The sequence below is a fragment of the Ursus maritimus genome, unplaced genomic scaffold (genome assembly GCF_017311325.1).
Source record: "Ursus maritimus isolate PB19 unplaced genomic scaffold, ASM1731132v1 scaffold_21, whole genome shotgun sequence".
NCBI lineage: Eukaryota > Metazoa > Chordata > Mammalia > Carnivora > Ursidae > Ursus > Ursus maritimus.
In genome coordinates, this window is record NW_024424564.1 from 42,882,352 (window position 1) to 42,902,226 (window position 19,875).

General features: G+C 41.2%; 1 protein-coding gene across 2 annotated transcripts in view; it reads right to left on the reverse strand.

Moving 5' to 3' along the window:
* Positions 1 to 19,875, reverse strand: part of SYN3 (synapsin III) — a 411,395-nt gene that overhangs the window by 346,348 nt on the left and 45,172 nt on the right. The window contains exons 3-4 of one of the 2 annotated variants that reach the window (XM_008705634.1): positions 14,372 to 14,463; positions 12,321 to 12,323 (exon numbers count right to left, since the gene is read on the reverse strand). In XM_008705634.1, coding sequence (XP_008703856.1) covers positions 12,321 to 12,323; positions 14,372 to 14,463 — 95 coding nt within the window. The remainder of the gene's footprint in view (positions 1 to 12,320; positions 12,324 to 14,371; positions 14,464 to 19,875) is intronic. The other variant, XM_008705633.1, reaches the window with a different exon arrangement.

Below are 19,875 nucleotides of genomic sequence, written 5' to 3' on the forward strand. Positions count from 1 at the left end.
TACAGAAGACACATCCTAGACTGCCAGAAAATAGGCTTAAGGCACAGGAATATTGTTTAGCAAAATGAAAAAATGTCCCAGAAAAAAACTGCTTGATATAACACCTAATATTTATATATGACTTCACAGTTTATCAAGCATGCTCAGACATATGACCTCTGATTCTACCAACTGTCCATCCTCATTTACAAATGAGGAAACAAGCGCAGAGAGGAAACAGTTACTGTTCTAAAGTCCCATAGGTGTTAAGTGCTAGAGCTAGACTCGAACCTATAACTTCTCTCAGTAAGTTCAAATATTTTTTTTAGTATAAGTCACTAAAATTTCCACGTTTATTTTAAAACTACATAGGATAATGTAGTTAAACAAATTTCCACATTTGTTTAAAAGTACATAGAGTAAAATCATGTAGTATCCTGCATTGCAGTTGTCTGCCTCCTGCTCCTTTCCATAGGCTAGTTGTGCAACAGTTTTTAAAGTGGGGTCCAAGGAATTGGCATTGAAATCTTGTGGAGAGAGCTTGACAAAAGGCAGACTCCCGGGCTTTCTGGTAACGGGGCCTGAGCACCTGCATTTTAGTAAGCAGGGCAGGAGGTTCCTAAATTCTTCGCCTTCATGGGAAATTTTGGAAGTCACTGAATTGGTGGATCCACATGCTCTCAGGAAGCAGATGGATTTGGTTAAATGAAGAGAGAGTCAGAAAACAGTTTAGCAAAGTAAATGGATCACTGCATTCCTATTCTGGAGCTCTTCTCACTCTACCGTGTTGCCTGCATTGGGGAGGGGGTTCTAGATAGTCTCCTCCTCCCCTTCCCCCTTCCGGCCAGGCAGGGAAGAGTGTGCAAGATGAGTGGTGGGGTAGCAGGTCGAGGAAGGAGCAGAGTGCACATCTGAAGAGCAGACACTGTTTCAGGCACTGGCCAACATTCCCTGTTTTAGTCCTCTAAGGAGGCATTATTTCCATTTTCCAGTTGAAAAACCTGGGAATCAGAAGGTGTGGTCATTTGTACAGTCGCACAAACAGCAAGTGTGGAGTCAAGATTGGAACCCAGAACTGCCTGACTGCAACCCTAGTATTCTTCCCAGTATCAAGCTGAGAATCAGGTAGCAATCAGGTGGAAGGATAGTGTGATATGAAATCACAGTAGTTTGAACCCTACTCCTCTACTCATTAGCTGCGTGGCCTCGACGAGGCATTGCCCTTCTTGGAAAGTGTCCATTTCTTTCAAAAGGGGATGAAATTACCTGCCATTGAGAAGTACCTCGTACCCAGTAGCCTTTTAGTAAGAAGTAATTGCTTAGGAATGACAAAAGACCAGAACTCCAAAGCCAAAGGGTGAAGTGACCATAATGGCAATTTCTTTCTTTTTTTTTTAGAGAGAGAGAAAGAGAGACAATGAGAACGAGTGTGGGCGAGGAGCAGAGGGAGAGGAAGAGAGAGAATTCCAAGCAGGCTCTGGTCCCAGCGAGGAGCCCGATGTGGGGCTTAATCTCATGACCCTGAGATCATGACCTGAGCCAAAATCAAGAATTGGACTCCTAACCAACTGAACCACCCAGGCGCCTCATTGGCCATTTCTCTCCTCCAGTGGACTGCGTTAGGTTGGGGGCGGGTCCCCCAAGGGAACATGAAATGGGACCCAGCTCCGGAGCCATTCCCAGCAGTGGTTATAGCATGTGGGAAGGTGCAGAAGGCTGCAGGGGCTGGCTGGTGGCCTTGCAGGTCTCTCCCAGCCCCAATTTCTATGATTCTGGGAATCCGGAGCCACACTGTTTTTCTCTGTCAGAGCGCCGCTCCTTCTCCTGGGGGAGTTGGCAGACCTGCCGCTGGCCCGTTGGCTGGAGACGCATGGGCAGCAGAGCCTGGCATTTCTTTACAGACTCTCACTGTCTCTTTCTTGTGCGGCTTTCTTCCCGTTCCCACGCCCCACCTCTGCGAGTCCCCAGGGATCCTGCTTTCTCCTGCAGCGGTGAGGGCAAAGGCCCTGGGCGAAGAGATAGATCGGGGCCTTCCCCCTCCAAGGCTGCTCTGCTGGGACCTCAATGATTCATTGTCCCTGGCCTCCCAGACCCCATCCCCTCCCAGGGAGAGGAGGCGGTGGCGGTGTGCCGGTCAGCAAGTCCGCGCCTGGTGCAAGCTACGGCTTTACTTTGCAAAGTTGTGGGATTCTTATTCATTCGAAGAGTCGGCTGGTCCTGAATGCTTTCAGCAAAGATTTAGGCACTGTGCCAGGCACTGGGGGTACAATTCAGAAAAACAGTCCTTAACCTGATCCTCAAGGAAGGTCCAGTCCAGTGGGAGACATGAGAAGGAAACAATAATGATCAGTTGAAGGCTGGTTCATTCCTTCACTCACTGAACAAGTAGTTACTGAGAACTTTATATGTGGCAGGCACTGTTCTGGGGCCTGAGAATACAGTGGCAACAAAACAAAGTCCCTGCCTACCTCCGCAGTCTTCTGTTAGAAAATAATACAATAAAATCAATTACATCTTATGTATATTACATTAGCTATCTATTATCTAGCTAGCTTGTTATCTACCTACCAATCATCTATTTATAATTTCAAAGAGTGATAAAGGCTTAAAGAAAAACGTGCTCAGTTGGGCCTCGAGAGCACAGATAGTATGTTCTGGCAGGATTTGATCAGAAATTTGAAAGGAAGTGAGAGGGTGAGGCATGTGTTTCAGGATGAGGGAAGCAATTGCAAAGACTGTATAAGACACTCCTCTCCCTACTTTATACAAATCACTCTAGAAGTAAGGACCACTTCTTCCCTCTTCACAGATGGGGAAACCAAAAGCTAGAGAAAGGTGGAGAGACTCATCCAGGGCCTTGAGGCTTGGGGAAGGTTGGGTTTGCACCCACCCCAGGCAGCTGTCCCTCACCTGTGTGCCTATCTGCCTCCAAGAGAAGCTCCTTCCCCAAATCCATAGGGCTTACTCTGCTCACTTTATTTAAATTTCTATTTAAGTCACCTTCCCTGCCTCACACTTTCTCAAATACCAGTCCCTATGTCTTCTTTGGCTTCAACTACTTCTCGTGACCTGCCATTAGAATGCGTATTTGTTTGTTTGTTTTCCACTTTCTGCAATCCGTTCCATGAGGGCTAGTGTCGATTTTGCTCACTGCTGTATGCTTTATGGCTGGCACATCTTTAATGGGTAAATGAAAGGAAAGCAGGCAAAGCTCAGTGGGTGTGTAACCATTTAGGAAAGTTAAAGGGAGCACTTTTTCAAATACACACAGGCACTGGGGTGAGAACAGAAACTGCACTCTACGTAGTACTTGCTGGATGTGCCTGGCACTCTGAATTTGCTCAGTAAATATGTGTTGAGTGAATGAATATCTGGAATTTTAAATTTTAGGTTCATGAAGCTCAAAATCTAGGCAATTATGTGTGAAATAAAAAGTCAAGAATCCTTACTTTGTAATGTGCTCTGATGGGATGCTTGAGAGTTCCTAGAACAGAGACAGTGAAGTTGAAAGCTGATCGTGGCTCAGGAGCTAATGTGGTAGGAGATTTGAACAACTCACCACTTCCCTCCCTCCCTGGCTACCGTTTGCCCATCTGTAAAATGGGGACACACAGAAAAGGGACGAGGGATTCTTCTAACTCTGGACCTCTAAGATTTTATAAAATGTCCTCTTCTCTGGGACGGGTCCACACATCTCTGTCTTGCCCCAAACATCTTCCCTGGAAACAGTAAGACTGGGGTGGGTACCGGGGGAATATCTGAGTCTTTGATGCCTTTCCTCAAGGTCTTGTGTTACTTATGCTTTCTGGCTCCCTCTCTTCCACCCTCTCTGAGGTCTGACCTTCTAATGAGCGGATGCACATTATCAGCCGCTGTGGTTTGAACGGCTGCCTGTAATTTAGTGTTGCCTAATGCTGGAAACTGAGAGCAGAGCTTGTGTAATTAGGCTGGGGCCTCATTAACGTCTGCCTCCTTGGGTATTTTTCATTCCTGATTTCTCCTGTCCTGTATTTTGAATCCCATCTGTCTGTATAGGCATGGCTGCCCTTTTTTATCACTCCATTGTGGAGCCAGTCTTGAATGTGGGCCCAGAACGGCCATGGCCATCACAAAGCATGAATCTTAACATGCCCTGGGATGGCCCCTGCTCTGCTTTCTAAATAGAATTTTGCAACTTTACTGAGAACCTGGATGTCTGGGTTGCTCTTAAGCACCTCAGGCTGCCTGGCAGCGCACCCTTAGTTTGGGAATTTGACAGAAACCAGAGTAAGGGACTCTATAGTTTTAATTGCTATAATTACTGATGATTTAACCAACTTGTGTGCAATACTTTGCTATTTATAAAACACTACTAAAATCTGACCTTGAACAGAGACTTGCTCTGCTTTGTTCACTGGTGATTTCCTAAGAGAGTTATTCTCTTTTTGTGCCTCCTGCCCCCATTCTGTGGGGCATCTGTGGAAGGTATCAACCTGGCTCTCTTACTCACTGGTCTCTGCTTAGCTTTGGCCAAAATGAGGCCCCAGCAGGAGCCTGGAGGGCAGGGGAGGGAAGGATGGTGGTGTTTGTTTCTCATGCCCACCCTGCTTCAGTACCACGACTCTGGAGGTAGCTGAGTTCTTCCACCATTGCTGGTTCAAGTGCGGGACTCTCCCGCTCAAGTCTAGGTGGAACCTACTAGATTAAAACTATTAGTTCTATTTCCTCTCCTGCCCCTTCACCCCTGGGGATGATAATTGCTTCCTGCTGTTGTTAGATTCTGGATGCATCATGTTCCCTCAGCCCCACATGCTCCTCTGTAAGTGGTTCCTTCATTACAATCTTTATATAACCCACTTGGGGGTGAATTCTGTTTTCTGCCCAGCCTCTGTCTGATACAATGCCCAATATCTGGAATACAGCCTGCAACTTAGCAGGCCTTTAATAAATATTTATGGAAAAAATGAGCAAACTTTTCAACAAAACTATGTAAAATAATATGATTACCTTTTACAGATAAAGAAATGAAGGCTCAGAGAGGTAGATTCTCAGATCTGAGCAACACATTTCTAAGGGAGAGCAACACACACACCGTATACCCTGGCTGAGCCTGCACCACACGCGATGTCCTGGAGAAATCTCTAAGTCCTGCTGCTTTCTGTATAGACTCAGAGTCCATGCATGCCAGCCTGGGGTTGGCTCCAAAGGGCCAGAGGCCATGGAGTGGACAGGGGTAAGGCAGGGAACAGAATAATAAAACCTCAGGATTTAAAGATACTTGGAAATTCACTTGGCATAGAACCAGAAACTGGGGCTCAAATCCAAGTACTGCCACTTCCTTTTTTCCCCAGCCTTATTGAAGTGTGACTGACCAATGAAAATTGCATATATTTAAGGTATACAACACGTTTGGATATATGTATACATTATGAAATGATTACAACAACCACATTAATTAACATACCCATCACCTAACATAGTTCCTTCCTGCTAAGAGCACTTGAAATCTACTCTCTCAGCAAATTTCAAGTATACATTATCAACTATAGTCATGATGCTGTACATTGCCTCTAGACCTTATTCATCTTATAACTGTAAGTGTGTACCCTTTGACCAACATCTTCCATTCCCCCAAATCTGCCAGCCCCTAATAACCACCATTCTATTCTTTGTTGCTATGGGTTCAGCTTTTTCAGACTGCAAATACAAGTGAGATCATGTGTATTTTCCTTGTGTGTCTGGCTTAATTCACTTAGCATAATGTCTTCCAGGTTTATCCATGTTGTTACAAATGGCAGGTTTCCTGCTTTCTTAAGGCTGAATAATATTCCATTGTATATATACCACATTTTCTTTACCAATTCATCCACTGACAAATATGCAGGTTGTCTCCACATCTTGGCTACTGCGAATAATGCTGCAATAAACATGGGGTGTAGATATCTCTTCAAAATAGTGATTTTATTTTCTTTGAATATATACCCAGAAGTGGGATTGCTGAATCATATGATAGCTCTATTTTTTATTAAAAGTTTAACCTCCATACTGTTTTCCACAGTGCTTACACCAATTTGCATTCCCATCAGTAGTGCATGAGGATTCCCTTTTCCCCACATCTTGACCAACACTTGCTATCCTTTGCCTTTTTGTTAATAGCCATCCTAACAGGTACACAATGATATCTCACTGTAGTTTTGATTTTTTTAATTAAGTTCAATCAGCCAACATATAGTACATTATTAGCTTTTGATGTAATGTTCAATGATTCATTAGTTGCGGAGTAGTTGCACTGTAGTTTTGAGTTGCATTTCCCTGATTAGTGATGTTAGGCCTCCTTTCATGTGCTGGTTGACCGTTTGTATGTTTTCTTTGGAAAAATGTCTACTCGGGTCCTTTGCCCATTAAAAAAATTTGGATATTGCTCTGAGTTATATGGGTTCCTTATATATTTTGGATATTAACCCCTTATCAGATAGATGGTTCACAAATATTTTCCCCATTCTGAACACTGTCTTTTCATTTTATGGATTGTTTCCTTTGCTGTGCAGAATTTTTTTAGTTTTACTCCTGATATTTTTTTTCTAGTTTAATACAATTGTGGTCTAAAAAGATACTTGATATTATTTCAATCTTCTTAAATTTGCTAAAACTTATTTTGTAACTTATCATATAATCCATCCTGGAGAATGTTCATTGTGCACTTGAGAAGAATGTGTATTCTGTTGCAATTGGATGCAATGTTCTGTGTATGTGTAGGTCTGTTAGGTCCATCTGATCTAAAGTGTAGTTCAAGTCCAATGTTATCTTACTGATTTTGTGTCTCAATGATGTAACCGTTGTTGAAAGTGGGGTACTGAAGTTCTCTACTATTAATTATAATTAAAAATGTTATTTTTCTTCCTTCAGACTTGTTAATACTTGCTTTATATATTTAGGTGTTCTGATGTTGGGTGCATAGATATAATTACAATTACTATATTCTCTTGATGAACTGACCCCTTTATCATTACATAATGTCCTTTGTTGTTTCTTGTTACAGTTTTTGGCTTAAAGTCTACTTTGTCTGATATAAGTATAGTGACCCTGCTCTCTGTTGGTTTCTATTAGCATGGAATATCCTTTTCCATCCCTTCACTTTCAGCCTATGTGTGTCTTTAAAGTGTTTTTAAAGTCTCCTGCAGGCAGCATATTGCTAGATCTTTTTTTTTTTTAATTCATTCAGCCACTCTGTGTCTTTTGATTGGAGAATTTACTCCATTTACTTTTTTTTTTTTTAAGATTTTATTTACTTATTTGACAGAGAGAGAGCAGGACAGCACAGGCAGGGGGAGTGGCAGAGGGAGAGGGAGAAGCAGGCTCCCTGCTGAGCAGGGAGCCCGATGTGGGGCTCTATCCCAGGACCCTGGGATCATGACCTGAGCCAAAGGCAGTCACTTAACCAACTGAGCCACCCAGGTGCCCCTCCATTTACTTTTAAAGTAGTTATTAATAGGTAAGGACTTACTATTGCCATTTTGTTAGTTGTTTTCTGGCTGATTTGTAGTTCTTTATTCCTTCTTCTCTTGCTGTGTTCCTTTGTGTTCTGATAATTTTCTGTGGTGGTATGCTTTGAATCCTTTCTTTTTGTTTTATGTATCTACTATAGGTTTTTACCATGAGGCTTACATAAACATCTTATAGTTATAATAGTCTATTTTATCAGGTTAACTACTTAACTTCAATCACATACAGATTCTCTTTTATTTTCCCCTTCCTACATTTTATGTTTTTGATGTCGCAATTCACGTCTTTTTATATTGTGTATTCATTAACAAATCATTACAGCTATAGTTATTTTATAGTTATATAGTTATTTAAAAGATAATACTTTTTTTAAAAAGACAAAATACTTTTGTCTTTTAACCTTTATACTAGAGTTAAAAGTGATTTACACACCATCATTTCATTATTAGAGTATTCTGCATCTGACCAAATACTTAAACTTTATTGATGAACTTTACACTTTCTTACGTTTTCATGTTACTAATTAGTGTCCTTTCATTTCAGTAAATTCCCACTGACTAAAAGTCAGGTGCTTGGATCCCCACAATATTTGCCTACCAAATGGCTGTGGTACTTTTGCATATCACTCGTAAGGAGGAACTTACTACTTCTTTAAGCAGCTCTGACTATGAAGCTGTCTCCTCCTTGTTGAACAGGTGGTCCAGGGCAATGGTGCCCCACACATGCTCTGAGGTCAGACTGCCTAGGTGTAAATACTAGCTTTGCCACTTACCAGCTGGAGGCCTTGATTCCACTACCCAACTCATTGGTGCTTCAGCCTTCTTATCTAGAAACTGTGGATTATAATAGTACATACCTTATAGAGCTGCTGAAAGGATGAAATGTTAAGTGCTTGGCACAGTGCCTAGCACGTAGGAAATGCTATAAAGCGTTTGTTAAATAAATAAAAATTCATGAATTTTGTATGTGTAATTCAAGCTGGCTTAGTCAAAAAGGGATTTTTTTTTTTTTTTTTTTGGCTAAGGTTTGGAGATGAATCAATCTGGATTCAGGGCCCTGAATAACATCATCAGGTCATTCACTCTCTGTCTCTCCCTTGGCTGTATTTTCCTTTGCCTTGGCTTCAACCTCAGCAAAGCCTTTCCTCAAGGGAAAAAAGAGATGGCCACCAGCAGTTCCAGGTATCCATCCCACCAGATCAGCAGCCCGAGCAGAATGTACACATGTCTCCCACCCAAGGGTTCCAGTAAAAGTCTCACAATGGATTCTCATTGGCTTGGCTTAGATCCCATTACAATATTCGGATTCAGTCTGACACCAGCTGACGTCAGCTCTAGACACCACACAGACTATAAGTTGGGGAGGGGTCACCCAAATGGAAAATCTAAGTGCTGTTCCCCAAAGGAGAAAGAATGGATGCTGGAGAAAACCAGCTGTGGTCAGCTCTACCACCCATCCTGGTCAACTTTTCTGAAGGTACTTCCTATGAACATGACTTCAGAAGATGTAGGCCTTGCTCATATTACACACTTGAAAGTGTTTAAAGGCATTTTCAGCGCAACACTTAAGTCTCTTTGAAAGCATATACTGCAAGTCAACAGCACTGCTCAACATTCCTACTTTGGGAGATCACAGTTAGGGCTTGAAAGAGAACTATGTGGCTGAGGAAGATTCTTACTGACTCCCTGCCTGCAGGACACACTGTGAGTTGGGCTGGGGCTACCTGATTTTTGTGCATATTCTTCCAGGTCTGTAACTTGTGGCTTGCCGAAACAAGATGTCTAGCTGAGACTGTAAGTACCATCCTGGGTTTGGACAGAATAAATCTTCATAGCCCCATGGACCCCTGAACCCAGGGCTTTGGCCATATTGGCACTGCGCCACAGCTCTGGCTACTTAAGGTATCGTCTTCTACCAGCAGCAGCAGCAGCAGCAGCAGCAGCTAGAAGCTTGTCCAAACCCTTGCTGCTCAAACTGAGGCTGCAAATCTGGCAGGTCTCATCTGGGAGCTATAGGTAATTCGGAATCTTAGGTCCTACTTGAAGACCTAATGAATGAGAATCAGTATTTTATCAAGATCTTTAGGGGGTTGATATGCACTTAAAATTTGAAAAGCGCTACTGTATTTGTTTTCTAGGGCTGCGTAGAGAGTACTACAAACTGGACGGCTTAAAACAACAGAAAAGTATTCTTTCACAGTTCTGGAGGCTAAAAATCTGAAATCAAAGTGTTGGCAGGATTGGTTTCTTCTGAGGGCTGAGAGAGAATCTTTTCCATGCCTGTCTCCTCCCTTAGGGTGACTGACAGCAATCATAGGCATTCCTTGGCTTGTAGAGACATCCCTTTAATCTGCTTTCATCATCACATGGCCCTTTTCCCTGTGTCTCTGTGTCAGGCAGCACACCCAGCCCCTGCTGATGCGGCCCCAGTGCAGAGCCGATGTGAGAGCTATCTGGGGAGGTTCTCCAACAGGCTACCCGTTGGAATCACCCAGGGAGCATTAAAACTACAGATGCCCAAATCCGACCTTCAGAGATTGTAGTGAACTTAGTCTGGCATACTTCCTGGCCATCAGGATTTTAAAAACATTTCCCAGGTGATTATAATCTGTAGCCAAATTTGAGAACTAATGGGATGGACGTTCTTGTTTCTATATATTACAAAATGAGACAATTCAGTTCCTTTTCCAGATAGGGAAGCAGGGCATAAGCACAAACAAATTTGATAATTTCTGAAGTATAGTTTGAGGCATTTTCGTTTGGTGCTCATAAATTTAAAATTACTGTCTCTTATCTTCATCATAATGAATTACTTCCTTTGCCTTTGAAAGTAACACTTTTCACCTGGAGTCTATTTTCCCCCCTGATATTAGTACAGCTACATCAGCTAGCTTTCTTTTGACCAGTTAAACTATATATATATATTTTTTCCCATCCTTTAACTGTCAAACTTTCTATATTCTTATGTTTTAGATGAATATCTTGAATGGAATATAGCTGGATTTTAAAAATCTACTTTGAAAATTTTTATGTAGATTCTCCATAAACTAGAGCATTCAGTCCTTTTACACTTAATGCAATTAATAATATATACTGGTGATAATAAATATTGAACAACTCATGCAATACTTTGTGGAGGTTGTAGTTCTCTCAAGTGACCATGAGAGGGCGACTCCAGTGGACTCATAGGCATTTACAGCCTTGAGGGGAAAGAGGAAATCAGGTATTTTCTCTCTGGGGTTCCGCCACTGCTTCCAAGGGTGTGCCTTCTCTATAATGTTTAGGCATCCTCTGACCACGGGAAGAACAAGGATATGAGCTGGGGGACAAAAGTATGGTGAACTGGGGGACAAAAGAGCAGTCCAATGGTCTGCCCACCCACGGGGTAAGTGTAGCTGAAGACATTTATTAGGCTGAGGGCAGAAACTATTTACCAACTTGTATAGAAAGTTTTCAATATTTTAATAATGAGCACTGTTGTACAAGCCATTTAGAATAATATCAGTCTGCTTATATATTTGGATTTAAATCTACCATCTTATTTTATTTATAATACACATTCTATGTTGGTTTTTCTCTCACGTCTTCTTTTACTATTTCTTCTATTCCCTCTCTTGTAGCTTTATAATACATATTTTTTTATTTATTTGAGAGAGAACAGGGGGTGGGGTGGGGGAGGAGCAGAGGGAGAGGCACAAGCAGACTCCATGCTGAGTGCAGAGCCCAATGCAGGGCCCAATCCTGTGACCCTGAGATCATGACCTGAGCTGATATCAAGAGTCAGACACTTAACTGACTGAGCCACCCAGCCGCCCCTCCCTCTCTTACAGCTTTTAAGTTTTACTACATTCTTTTCTTTTCTTTTCTTTTTTAGGTAATTACCCTGGCAAATAACCTTATGCATCTATGACTTTTCCAAGCCTGTTATTAATACATTTACTTACCTCCCTGACAATACAAGGGCCTCAGAACACCTGAATTCCATTTCCTCCCAGCCCATACTATCTTACTGTCATGTATTTTAATTCTTTGTGTATTTTTTAAATCTATAAGACATGATTATTATTATTTGAAGACAATATTTATTAACATTTACCACCCTCTTTGTTGTATATATCTTCTTGCAGCTCTACGTTATTCTGGGATCCTCTTCTTTTTGCCTAAAGCATGTTCTTTACAATCTTCCTTAGTGAGGGTATTCTTTTTGTAAATGTTTTTATTTTGCCTTTATTCATAAAAAATGTTTCCCTGAAGATGGAAGAGCTTGGCAATTATTTTCTTTTGGCACCCTGAAGATGTTGTTCTTCTGCTGCTGCCTGGGAGATGTCAGTCTGTTACTTCAATAAAGTAATCTGCCTTTTCCTCTCTGGCTGTCTTTAAGATGCTTTTCTTCATCTTTCTGCATTTAACTATTATGTGTTGGTGTATAATTCTTTTTATTGATCCTGCTTGAAAGGTGTTGAGCTTCTGGTTTTGGTGGTTTGGTATCTTTCTGAAAGGTTCTCAACCATCATTTCTTAAAATTCTTTTTTTGAGATTCTGTTTAAATGAGAGACTTTCTCACAAAATCTAATCAACTTTTCCGCATTTCCCATCTTTTTCTCTCTGTGCTTCCTTAGGATAATTTCTTCAACTCTACCTTTCACTTATTAGCACCCTTTCAATGGTGTGTAATATGCTGCTAGACACATAACATCCTATAATTTTGGTTATTGTAGTTTTCATTTCTAGAAGTTGTATTTGTTTTTTTTTTAAAAATCATCTGTGTCACCTTTTATTGTTGTTTTCTATTTCTGGAAGATATCTTCAAACCTGATTTTTTTCAACTTGGTAAGTTTTTTTTTTTTTTTTTTTAAAGACCTGCTGTTTGATAAGTCCAATATCTGATGTCTTTCAGGGTCTCTTTCTGTTGTCTATTGTTTCTGTTTCTTCTCATTCATGGTGTCTGTGCCTGGTTATCTTTGACTCTGTGCTATCTATTGTATAAAAAATTATCTGAATAATTATTTGAAGCCTAGGATGAAAGTACCTTCCTCCACATACAATGCGCTTTTACTTCTGACATGTTTGGGATCACCGTAAACCAAGTTTAAGGTTCCCTGGAAGACCAATCAAACTGCAATTCAAGCTGCAATTACTTATAATTCACATTCACCTTGAAGATGTGGTCCTTTTGGGTCTCAGCTTATTGTGGGGAGGGCCTATCATTACATTCCCCACCTTGAGTGGCCTTGGACATTGATTTCTATCTCCCTTGTTCCTGCTAGGCTATCAAAACCAATTTTCAAATTTGCCAGACTTAGCAAATACCCTGGAAAAAGGTAACTTTTGTACTCATTCATCTCTCTGACTTTCCTTTTCCCCATCATTCTCTTCTTGGTAATTTCTTAATGTCTTGCCAACTCTTTGAAGGCTTTCAAGATGATCACTATTTATTTATTTATTTATTTATTTATTTATTTTTAAAGATTTTATTTATTTATTTGACAGAGATAGAGACAGCCAGTGAGAGAGGGAACACAAGCAGGGGGAGTGGGAGAGGAAGAAGCAGGCTCCCAGAGGAGTAGGGAGCCCAATGTGGAACTCGATCCCAGGACTCTGGGACCACACCCTGAGCCGAAGGCAGATGCTTAACGACTGAGCCACCCAGGCACCCCAAGATGATCACTATTTAAAACTAGTTTTTTTTTTTAAAGATTTTATTTATTTATTTGACAGAGATAGAGACAGCCAGCGAGAGAGGGAACTCAAGCAGGGGGAGTGGGAGAGGAAGAAGCAGGCTCATAGCGGAGGAGCCTGATGTGGGGCTCGATCCCAGATTGCCAGGATCACGCCCTGAGCTGAAGGCAGACGCTTAACCGCTGTGCCACCCAGGCGCCCCTAAAACTAGTTTTTAAAGTTGTTTTCAATGGAAAAGTTGGTCCAAATAATCTAGCGCATCATTATTAGAAATGGAAAGCCAAATAATGTCTTTCTTGGCACATGGTAGGCTCTCAGTAAATGATGGCTGAATTATTTGAATTATCATAATTACCCAAACATGGTCTCTTTTTTTACACTTACAAAGACTGTTCCCTACCCTTACGATGCAGAGAATGCCCATATTCTACCACCGACAAGGCTTAGAATCGATGCCACCTCTTCCTCAAAGTTCTTCCTATTTTCTCTATTTCCTCAAATCTGAATCCTATTTCTTCACCAGCTAAACCTTCATGAGACCTGGTCTGTATTATTCTGGTTGCTTAATATTAATATTAGAAATATAGGTAGAAATGTATTAATAGGTAGAAATATATTAGTACAACTCTTTATCTCTTCTGTAGGTTTGTGCTTTCTTGACTCTTCTGGGCTTCTGAAGAATTCCCTCACTTCCCCTCAAACTCAGCATACATTATAAACAGATTCTTTGGAAAATGGCATACCGAGTACTTTTAGGTTTGATGTCTTGGGAGGGGATTTTTTGAGCATTTAAATGTCATAGGCTGGAAGCAGACTGTAGCTCATTCTAATAAACCCTTACATTTGTACTATACTTTAGAATGAATGGGGCACTCTCACATACATGTCTCTTACCTGAGTGTTGCAATCATCATGCTGCAGATTGGAATCAGAGGGTAAGAGAGACTATATAATACACCTGAATAGAGTCACAAAGCAGAAATGGAATCCAGTCTTTTCTCTGTAAGCCCAGGGCTCGTTTCAGCACACCACCATTGCTTCCCTAGATTATTTGTGTTGCTAGTCATTCCTGTAGCAACAACACCTAAAACTCTTTGGAATTAACATTCGGTACATGAGAGTACATGTGGTGCAGAAGTCAGGTCAGAGGCAGCAGACAGAGGGGTTAGCTCTATGAGGTATCCCACACATGCCTCTCAAATGAAGGTTTTCTGTATCTCAGTCCTCCTTACCTTACAACCTTGGTCCCATTTCTCATGACTTGCATGTCCACCATACAGCCTCCAGTAACATAGGCAGCTAGGTTCAACTCTGAGAATTCAGCCTGAAGGAGAAAGCAAAACACAAAAGGAATCATCAAAAACTAATGATGCTAAAAACTACTAACATTTATTGGGTACTTGTATGTGCCAAGCACACATTTATGCCTCACCTGAAACTTAGGAAGTTGGTAATATTATTTACTTCCCTTTCTGAAACATGAGACATCTGAGGTGCAGAGGCATGGTGCCATGTCCAAGGTCAGATAATTAATAAAAGGCAAAGTTAGATTGAAACCCACACGTCTCTGATTCAAGGACCCATACTTTTAACCACTATTAATTTCTACTTCTCTGAAAGTGGAAGAAGCAACTCTAGCTTCAGGACGAGGCCACAGGCTGTTCAATATAACATTTTCCCCGTTTCTCGAGCTTCAGGTTATGCAGTGGCAGGGCATCACAGCTTAGTGATCGCTTATCCCTATTAATGGAGTCCTCCTCGTCATCTGCCCACTGCTCCCTCTTTTGGTCATGGCCCCTCCCCTTCAACCACCTACACGGTTACAGTAGAAGCACCATGTCTGTGCACTGAAATACTGCTCTCTCTGTCACCGCGGATGGGGTTGGCACATCCCCCCCAATCACACAAGGTGCCCTTGTATTAGAACTTGAAACTGCTGAGTGATTCATGCAATTTCTTTCTGGGGCTGTATTTAATACACAAAATCTAAGTATAATTGAAGACCATGTTTTCTGCCATCTGGATTGGGAAAGCACAGAAAATAAGGGGGCGGAGGGAGAAATGTCACAGTCACTAAGAAAGGGGCAGAGGCAAGAGGTGAGGAGTACTCTTGATGTTTATGTGCCAGCTACAATCCTGCCCTTGGGTTTTATACAATACCTCTGGATCTTTAGAAGTTTATCTTTTTGCTTTCTTATTTGTTTAAGCAAGATCTCCTGAATTTCTGTTGCTTGTGACCAAAGCCTAAGGAATACATCCCTCCTATCAGATTATACACTCCCTGGGGACAGTGATTCCATGTTATTACAACCATCTGTCTAAAGACGTTTCCTAAGGTAGCCATAACAAAGTACCACCACTAGGTGGCTTAAACAGCAGAAATTTCTTTTCCCACAGTTCTGGAGGCTAGAAGTCCAAAAATAAGGTGTTGGCAGGGTTGGTTCCTTTTGAGGGCTGTGAGGGAAAAATCTGTTTCAGGTTTCTCTCCTTGGCTTGTAGATGGCCACCTTCTGCCTTCTCATCACACTGTCTTCCTTCTATACATGTCTCTGTATCCATCCAAAGACCCCTTTTTTATAAGGACACTAGTCACACTGCATTAGGGCCCACCCTAAGGACCTCACTTTAACTCTAGAAAGATCCTATCTCCAAATGAGGTCACATTCTGGGGTACTGGGGCTTAGAACTTCAACATGTGAATTTTGGGGGGAGACAGTTCAACCTGTAACCCCATCCTAGAAAATTCATAGTACCAAAATGTGCCTTATACACAGTAGATGCCAAAAGCTATTTCTCAGGATTAAATGAATAAAAATAGCTTCTCATACATATGAAAAATTCACTATGTGCCAGATACTGTCCTAAGCATTTTACATGTATGAATTCATTTAATCCTCACACTTATCCAGAGGAAAAAACCAAGGCAAAGAGAGATTAAATAACTTGCAAAATGTACACATTAAGTAGATAGAGCCAGGATTTAAGCCCAGGCAGTCTGACTCCAGCCTATGCTTTTAACTGCTACACCCCACTACCCCCACTGCTAAGCTGAATAAGGCACTGGGTGGATTACAACTGGGAATTTTAGGGACCTAAAAATAGCCCATGTGAAGAGAAAACCAAGTTTATATTGAAGGGAAATATCATTTCACAGTGATTTAAATGTATCCCCTTGGAAACATTTAACAGAATTATGACCAAAGACCTAGTCATCTCCCCAGATGGCATTAAAGGAAACCCAAAGTGCTTATGTCTCTTGCTTTAATTAATAGTCCCATTATGGTGTGGCAAGGTAAAAAGCAAAGAGCTCTGTTAATGAGTTCAGGTTAGTAAATAGTGATAATGACCTGTTTATTAAGTCCAATGCCCTAAAAATTCAGTCCCATCATGTTTAAGATACTTCACTGGCGAGATTACAAAGAAGAATTAGCAATAAAAGTTGTTGCATGAGTGTGCGGAGAAAAAGAAGTTAGAAGAAAGTTGCAACAAAGAACAGTGGGGTATCAAAAATTTGAAGAAAGGGAGTAAATCAGAATCTTGAATGATAGAATCTCCTACTCGAAGGTGGCAAAGCCCAGAGGCCGTCTTGCTGCCCAAATGGAAAGAGATATCTGGATAAAAGACACACTCAGGCTTGGATATACAAGTTAGAAGTTCATTGTATTCAGCTCAAGGTTTCTAGAATTATTTCCCAGTTATGGTTTATGAATAATTATAGGAGGTAAATGCCTGCATTGTTAGGGTAGCAAGTCTGTTGGAACAAGCATAGAGAGTTGGGGTAGTGAAGAGAGGGCACCCTTCTGTATTTTACTTTTTAAAAACTTCAACAAAACTTGGAAATGAACACAGAAGTATCCAAGCACTTCTCCTTCAAGACAGCATGATGACCCTCTTGGTAGAATCTCAAAGAGCACCTATTTTTGAAGAGCCTCAGAGATCACATAGAAACTGTAGTGGGTTGAACTGTCTCCCCCAAAAGTTATGTCCACACCTAACCCCTGATACCCACAAATGTGACCTTTTTTTAGAAAGAGGGTCTTTGCACATTTATATCTGTAATCCATCTAGAAATAATGTTTTGTATAAGAGCCGATGTAAGACTCAAGGTTCAATTTTTCCATATGGTTATTCAAATACTTTGACACTATTTATTATAAAGACTATTCTTTCCCAATAGAATTGCATCGGTGCCTTTGCCAAACATCAAGTCCCTTCATATGTGATCTATTTGTTTATCCTTGAGTCTGCTCCCAGTTGTCTCAATTACTGCAGCTTTACAGTGAGTCCTGATATCAAGTAGTACAATATTCTAAGAGGGAAGCAGCCCAAATAGGTCCCAGTGATAACAGGTCCAAAGACAAAGCAGGATGACCAACCCTCTGATCAGATAAAAAGTCTTCCTACTCACCTGCTGATCAGATAAAAAGTCTTCCTACTCACCCACTCCAAAATACGGTCAGTGGGCAACCAGATGACCTCAAAGGTTCTATCCTGAATAAACCGGTTGAATGTTTCCCTAGTGGTATGATTGGCTGAAAGGAATGTGTTCTATTTTCTGATTCACACTGCAACCCACCACTGTGGCCAGACCTCTCAAAGAACTCCTCAGGGGATCCCCACCTCTGTAAAGTTTAAAAATAAAAAAAATAATAATAAATCAAGATCTCAGCCCCTTCGGCTCTTTTAGTGTGGTAGGCCAGCTGAGAGGTTAGTAAAGTCAAGAACGGCTACGACTTTGAGTCTTGCCTGTACTGAAGAATGGTGCCTGTGGCACTCCCACTATTGCCAGGCTCACCCACTCCTACAAATTTCCCTTTGCTTTATAAAGGAATTTTCGGGTTTCAGCACAGGTCTGAACATGCTCTGTTATTCGAGCTTCCCTACGCCTTACTGAAAGCTTGAGCCCACTCTCTCAATTGCATTACTTTTTCCCTATCTGCTATAAGGAGCATTTTAAAGAATTTCTTTCCCTTATTTTTAACAGAAAAAAAATAACACCATAATGTATGGCTTTGGAAAATGAAGAAGGCTGTGTATAATTTTGATTGTCCAGATTTTGTTTTGAAAGGGAAAATAGTCATGTTACACATTTATGGGAGATTGTCTCTAGACATCATTAAAGACAGGCAGATTTTTGCAGTATTAGGCACATACAGGGATTTTGTATTTTGTTACTCTTGTTAAAACCTGGTGTGGGAAGTTTTTGACACTGATCTCAATTATACCTGAAAGTGCTACATTATCTGAGTTTTCCTGTTTGTGACTTTTAAAAACATGTACATGGAGGAATCAAAGAATAATGGGAAAGGAATTGGACTTGATGTCTGGGGACCAGGGATCTAAATCTTGGCTTTGACAATGACTCAATGACAATGACTGCAGGCAACCCCCTCATTCTCCACTGTAATACTCTTCATCTTTAAAATGAAAGAGTTATAGGGTGTCTGGGTGGCTCAGTCACTTAAGCGTCTGCCTTCAGCTCAGGTCATGATCCCAGGGTCCTGGGATCAAGTCCCACATCGGACTCCCTGCTCAGTGGGGAGTCTGCTTCTCCCTCTACCCCTCCCCCCTGCTCATGATCTCTCTTGGATAAATAAATAAAATCTTTAAAAGAAATAAAATAAAATGAAAGAGTTATAATCAACTGAGTCAATTAGATCTACAGTGCCTTTCATTTTTATAGATCTTTCTCGACTAGTGTCTCCCAATTATCACCGAAGGAAAAATCTATTATCACATCACATCTTACGAAAAAGGAATGCCAAGCAATAATATTTTTATTAGAAGGCTGTTCACTGCCTTATACCCAGCTTCAGGCACACAGTAGGTATCCAAAAATGCTTGTTGGATAAAGTGTTATTTTTATTTTTGATGAGCAGATACGTATGCATGCTATGTAGCTTGCCTTCTGAAACTCTGTCCATTGCCAGATCCAACAGATCATAACACTGCAGAGGGGGTATCCAGTCAGAAAGGAGAGAAAGGCCCAATCTAAGTTTCTAGTAACAAAAGCACAAGTAAGAACACAGGGCTATCAGGTCAATGTAATGGTAAGATGACTTTGTAGCTCGGGCATGGAGTTTATAGAGGAACATAATAGAAAACAGCGCTAGAAAGGTAGGTCAGAGACCAGTCCAGAAGGATCTTGAACTCCCTGTGAAGGAACCTGAATATCACTGCACAGTGCATTCACCTTCCCTTACGAATATTTCTGTTACTTCATAACAAATTACCACAAAGTAAACAACTTCAAACAACACAAGTTTGTTATCTCACTGCTCTATAGGTCAGAAGCCCATGTTAGTTTGGCTGGTTTCCCTGTTCTGGACTTCACAAAGCCCAAATCAAGGTGTCAATCATCTGGGATTTTATAAGAAGACTGGGAAAAAGTGCTTCCAAGCTCATTCGGGTGGTTGGCAGAATTCAGCTCTCTGTGGCTGTAGGACTGAGGTCCGCTTCCTTGCTGGTGTCAGCTGGGAGCCTCTCCCAGCCGGTCAAGGCCACCTGCATTGTGTACCTCATAGCTCTCTCCAGCCTCAAACTAGTAATGGCACATTGAGTCCTTCTTACTCTTAGACATTTTTTTTAACTTCCGCATCTGCCACACTTCTGTCTCCAGCTGGAGTAAATTGTTTTTAAGGGCTTGTGTGGGCTCACCTGGATAAGAGTCACTCCCGTATCTTAAGGTCCATAACTATAATCACATCTGCAAAGTCCCTTTTGAATATCATTTTCA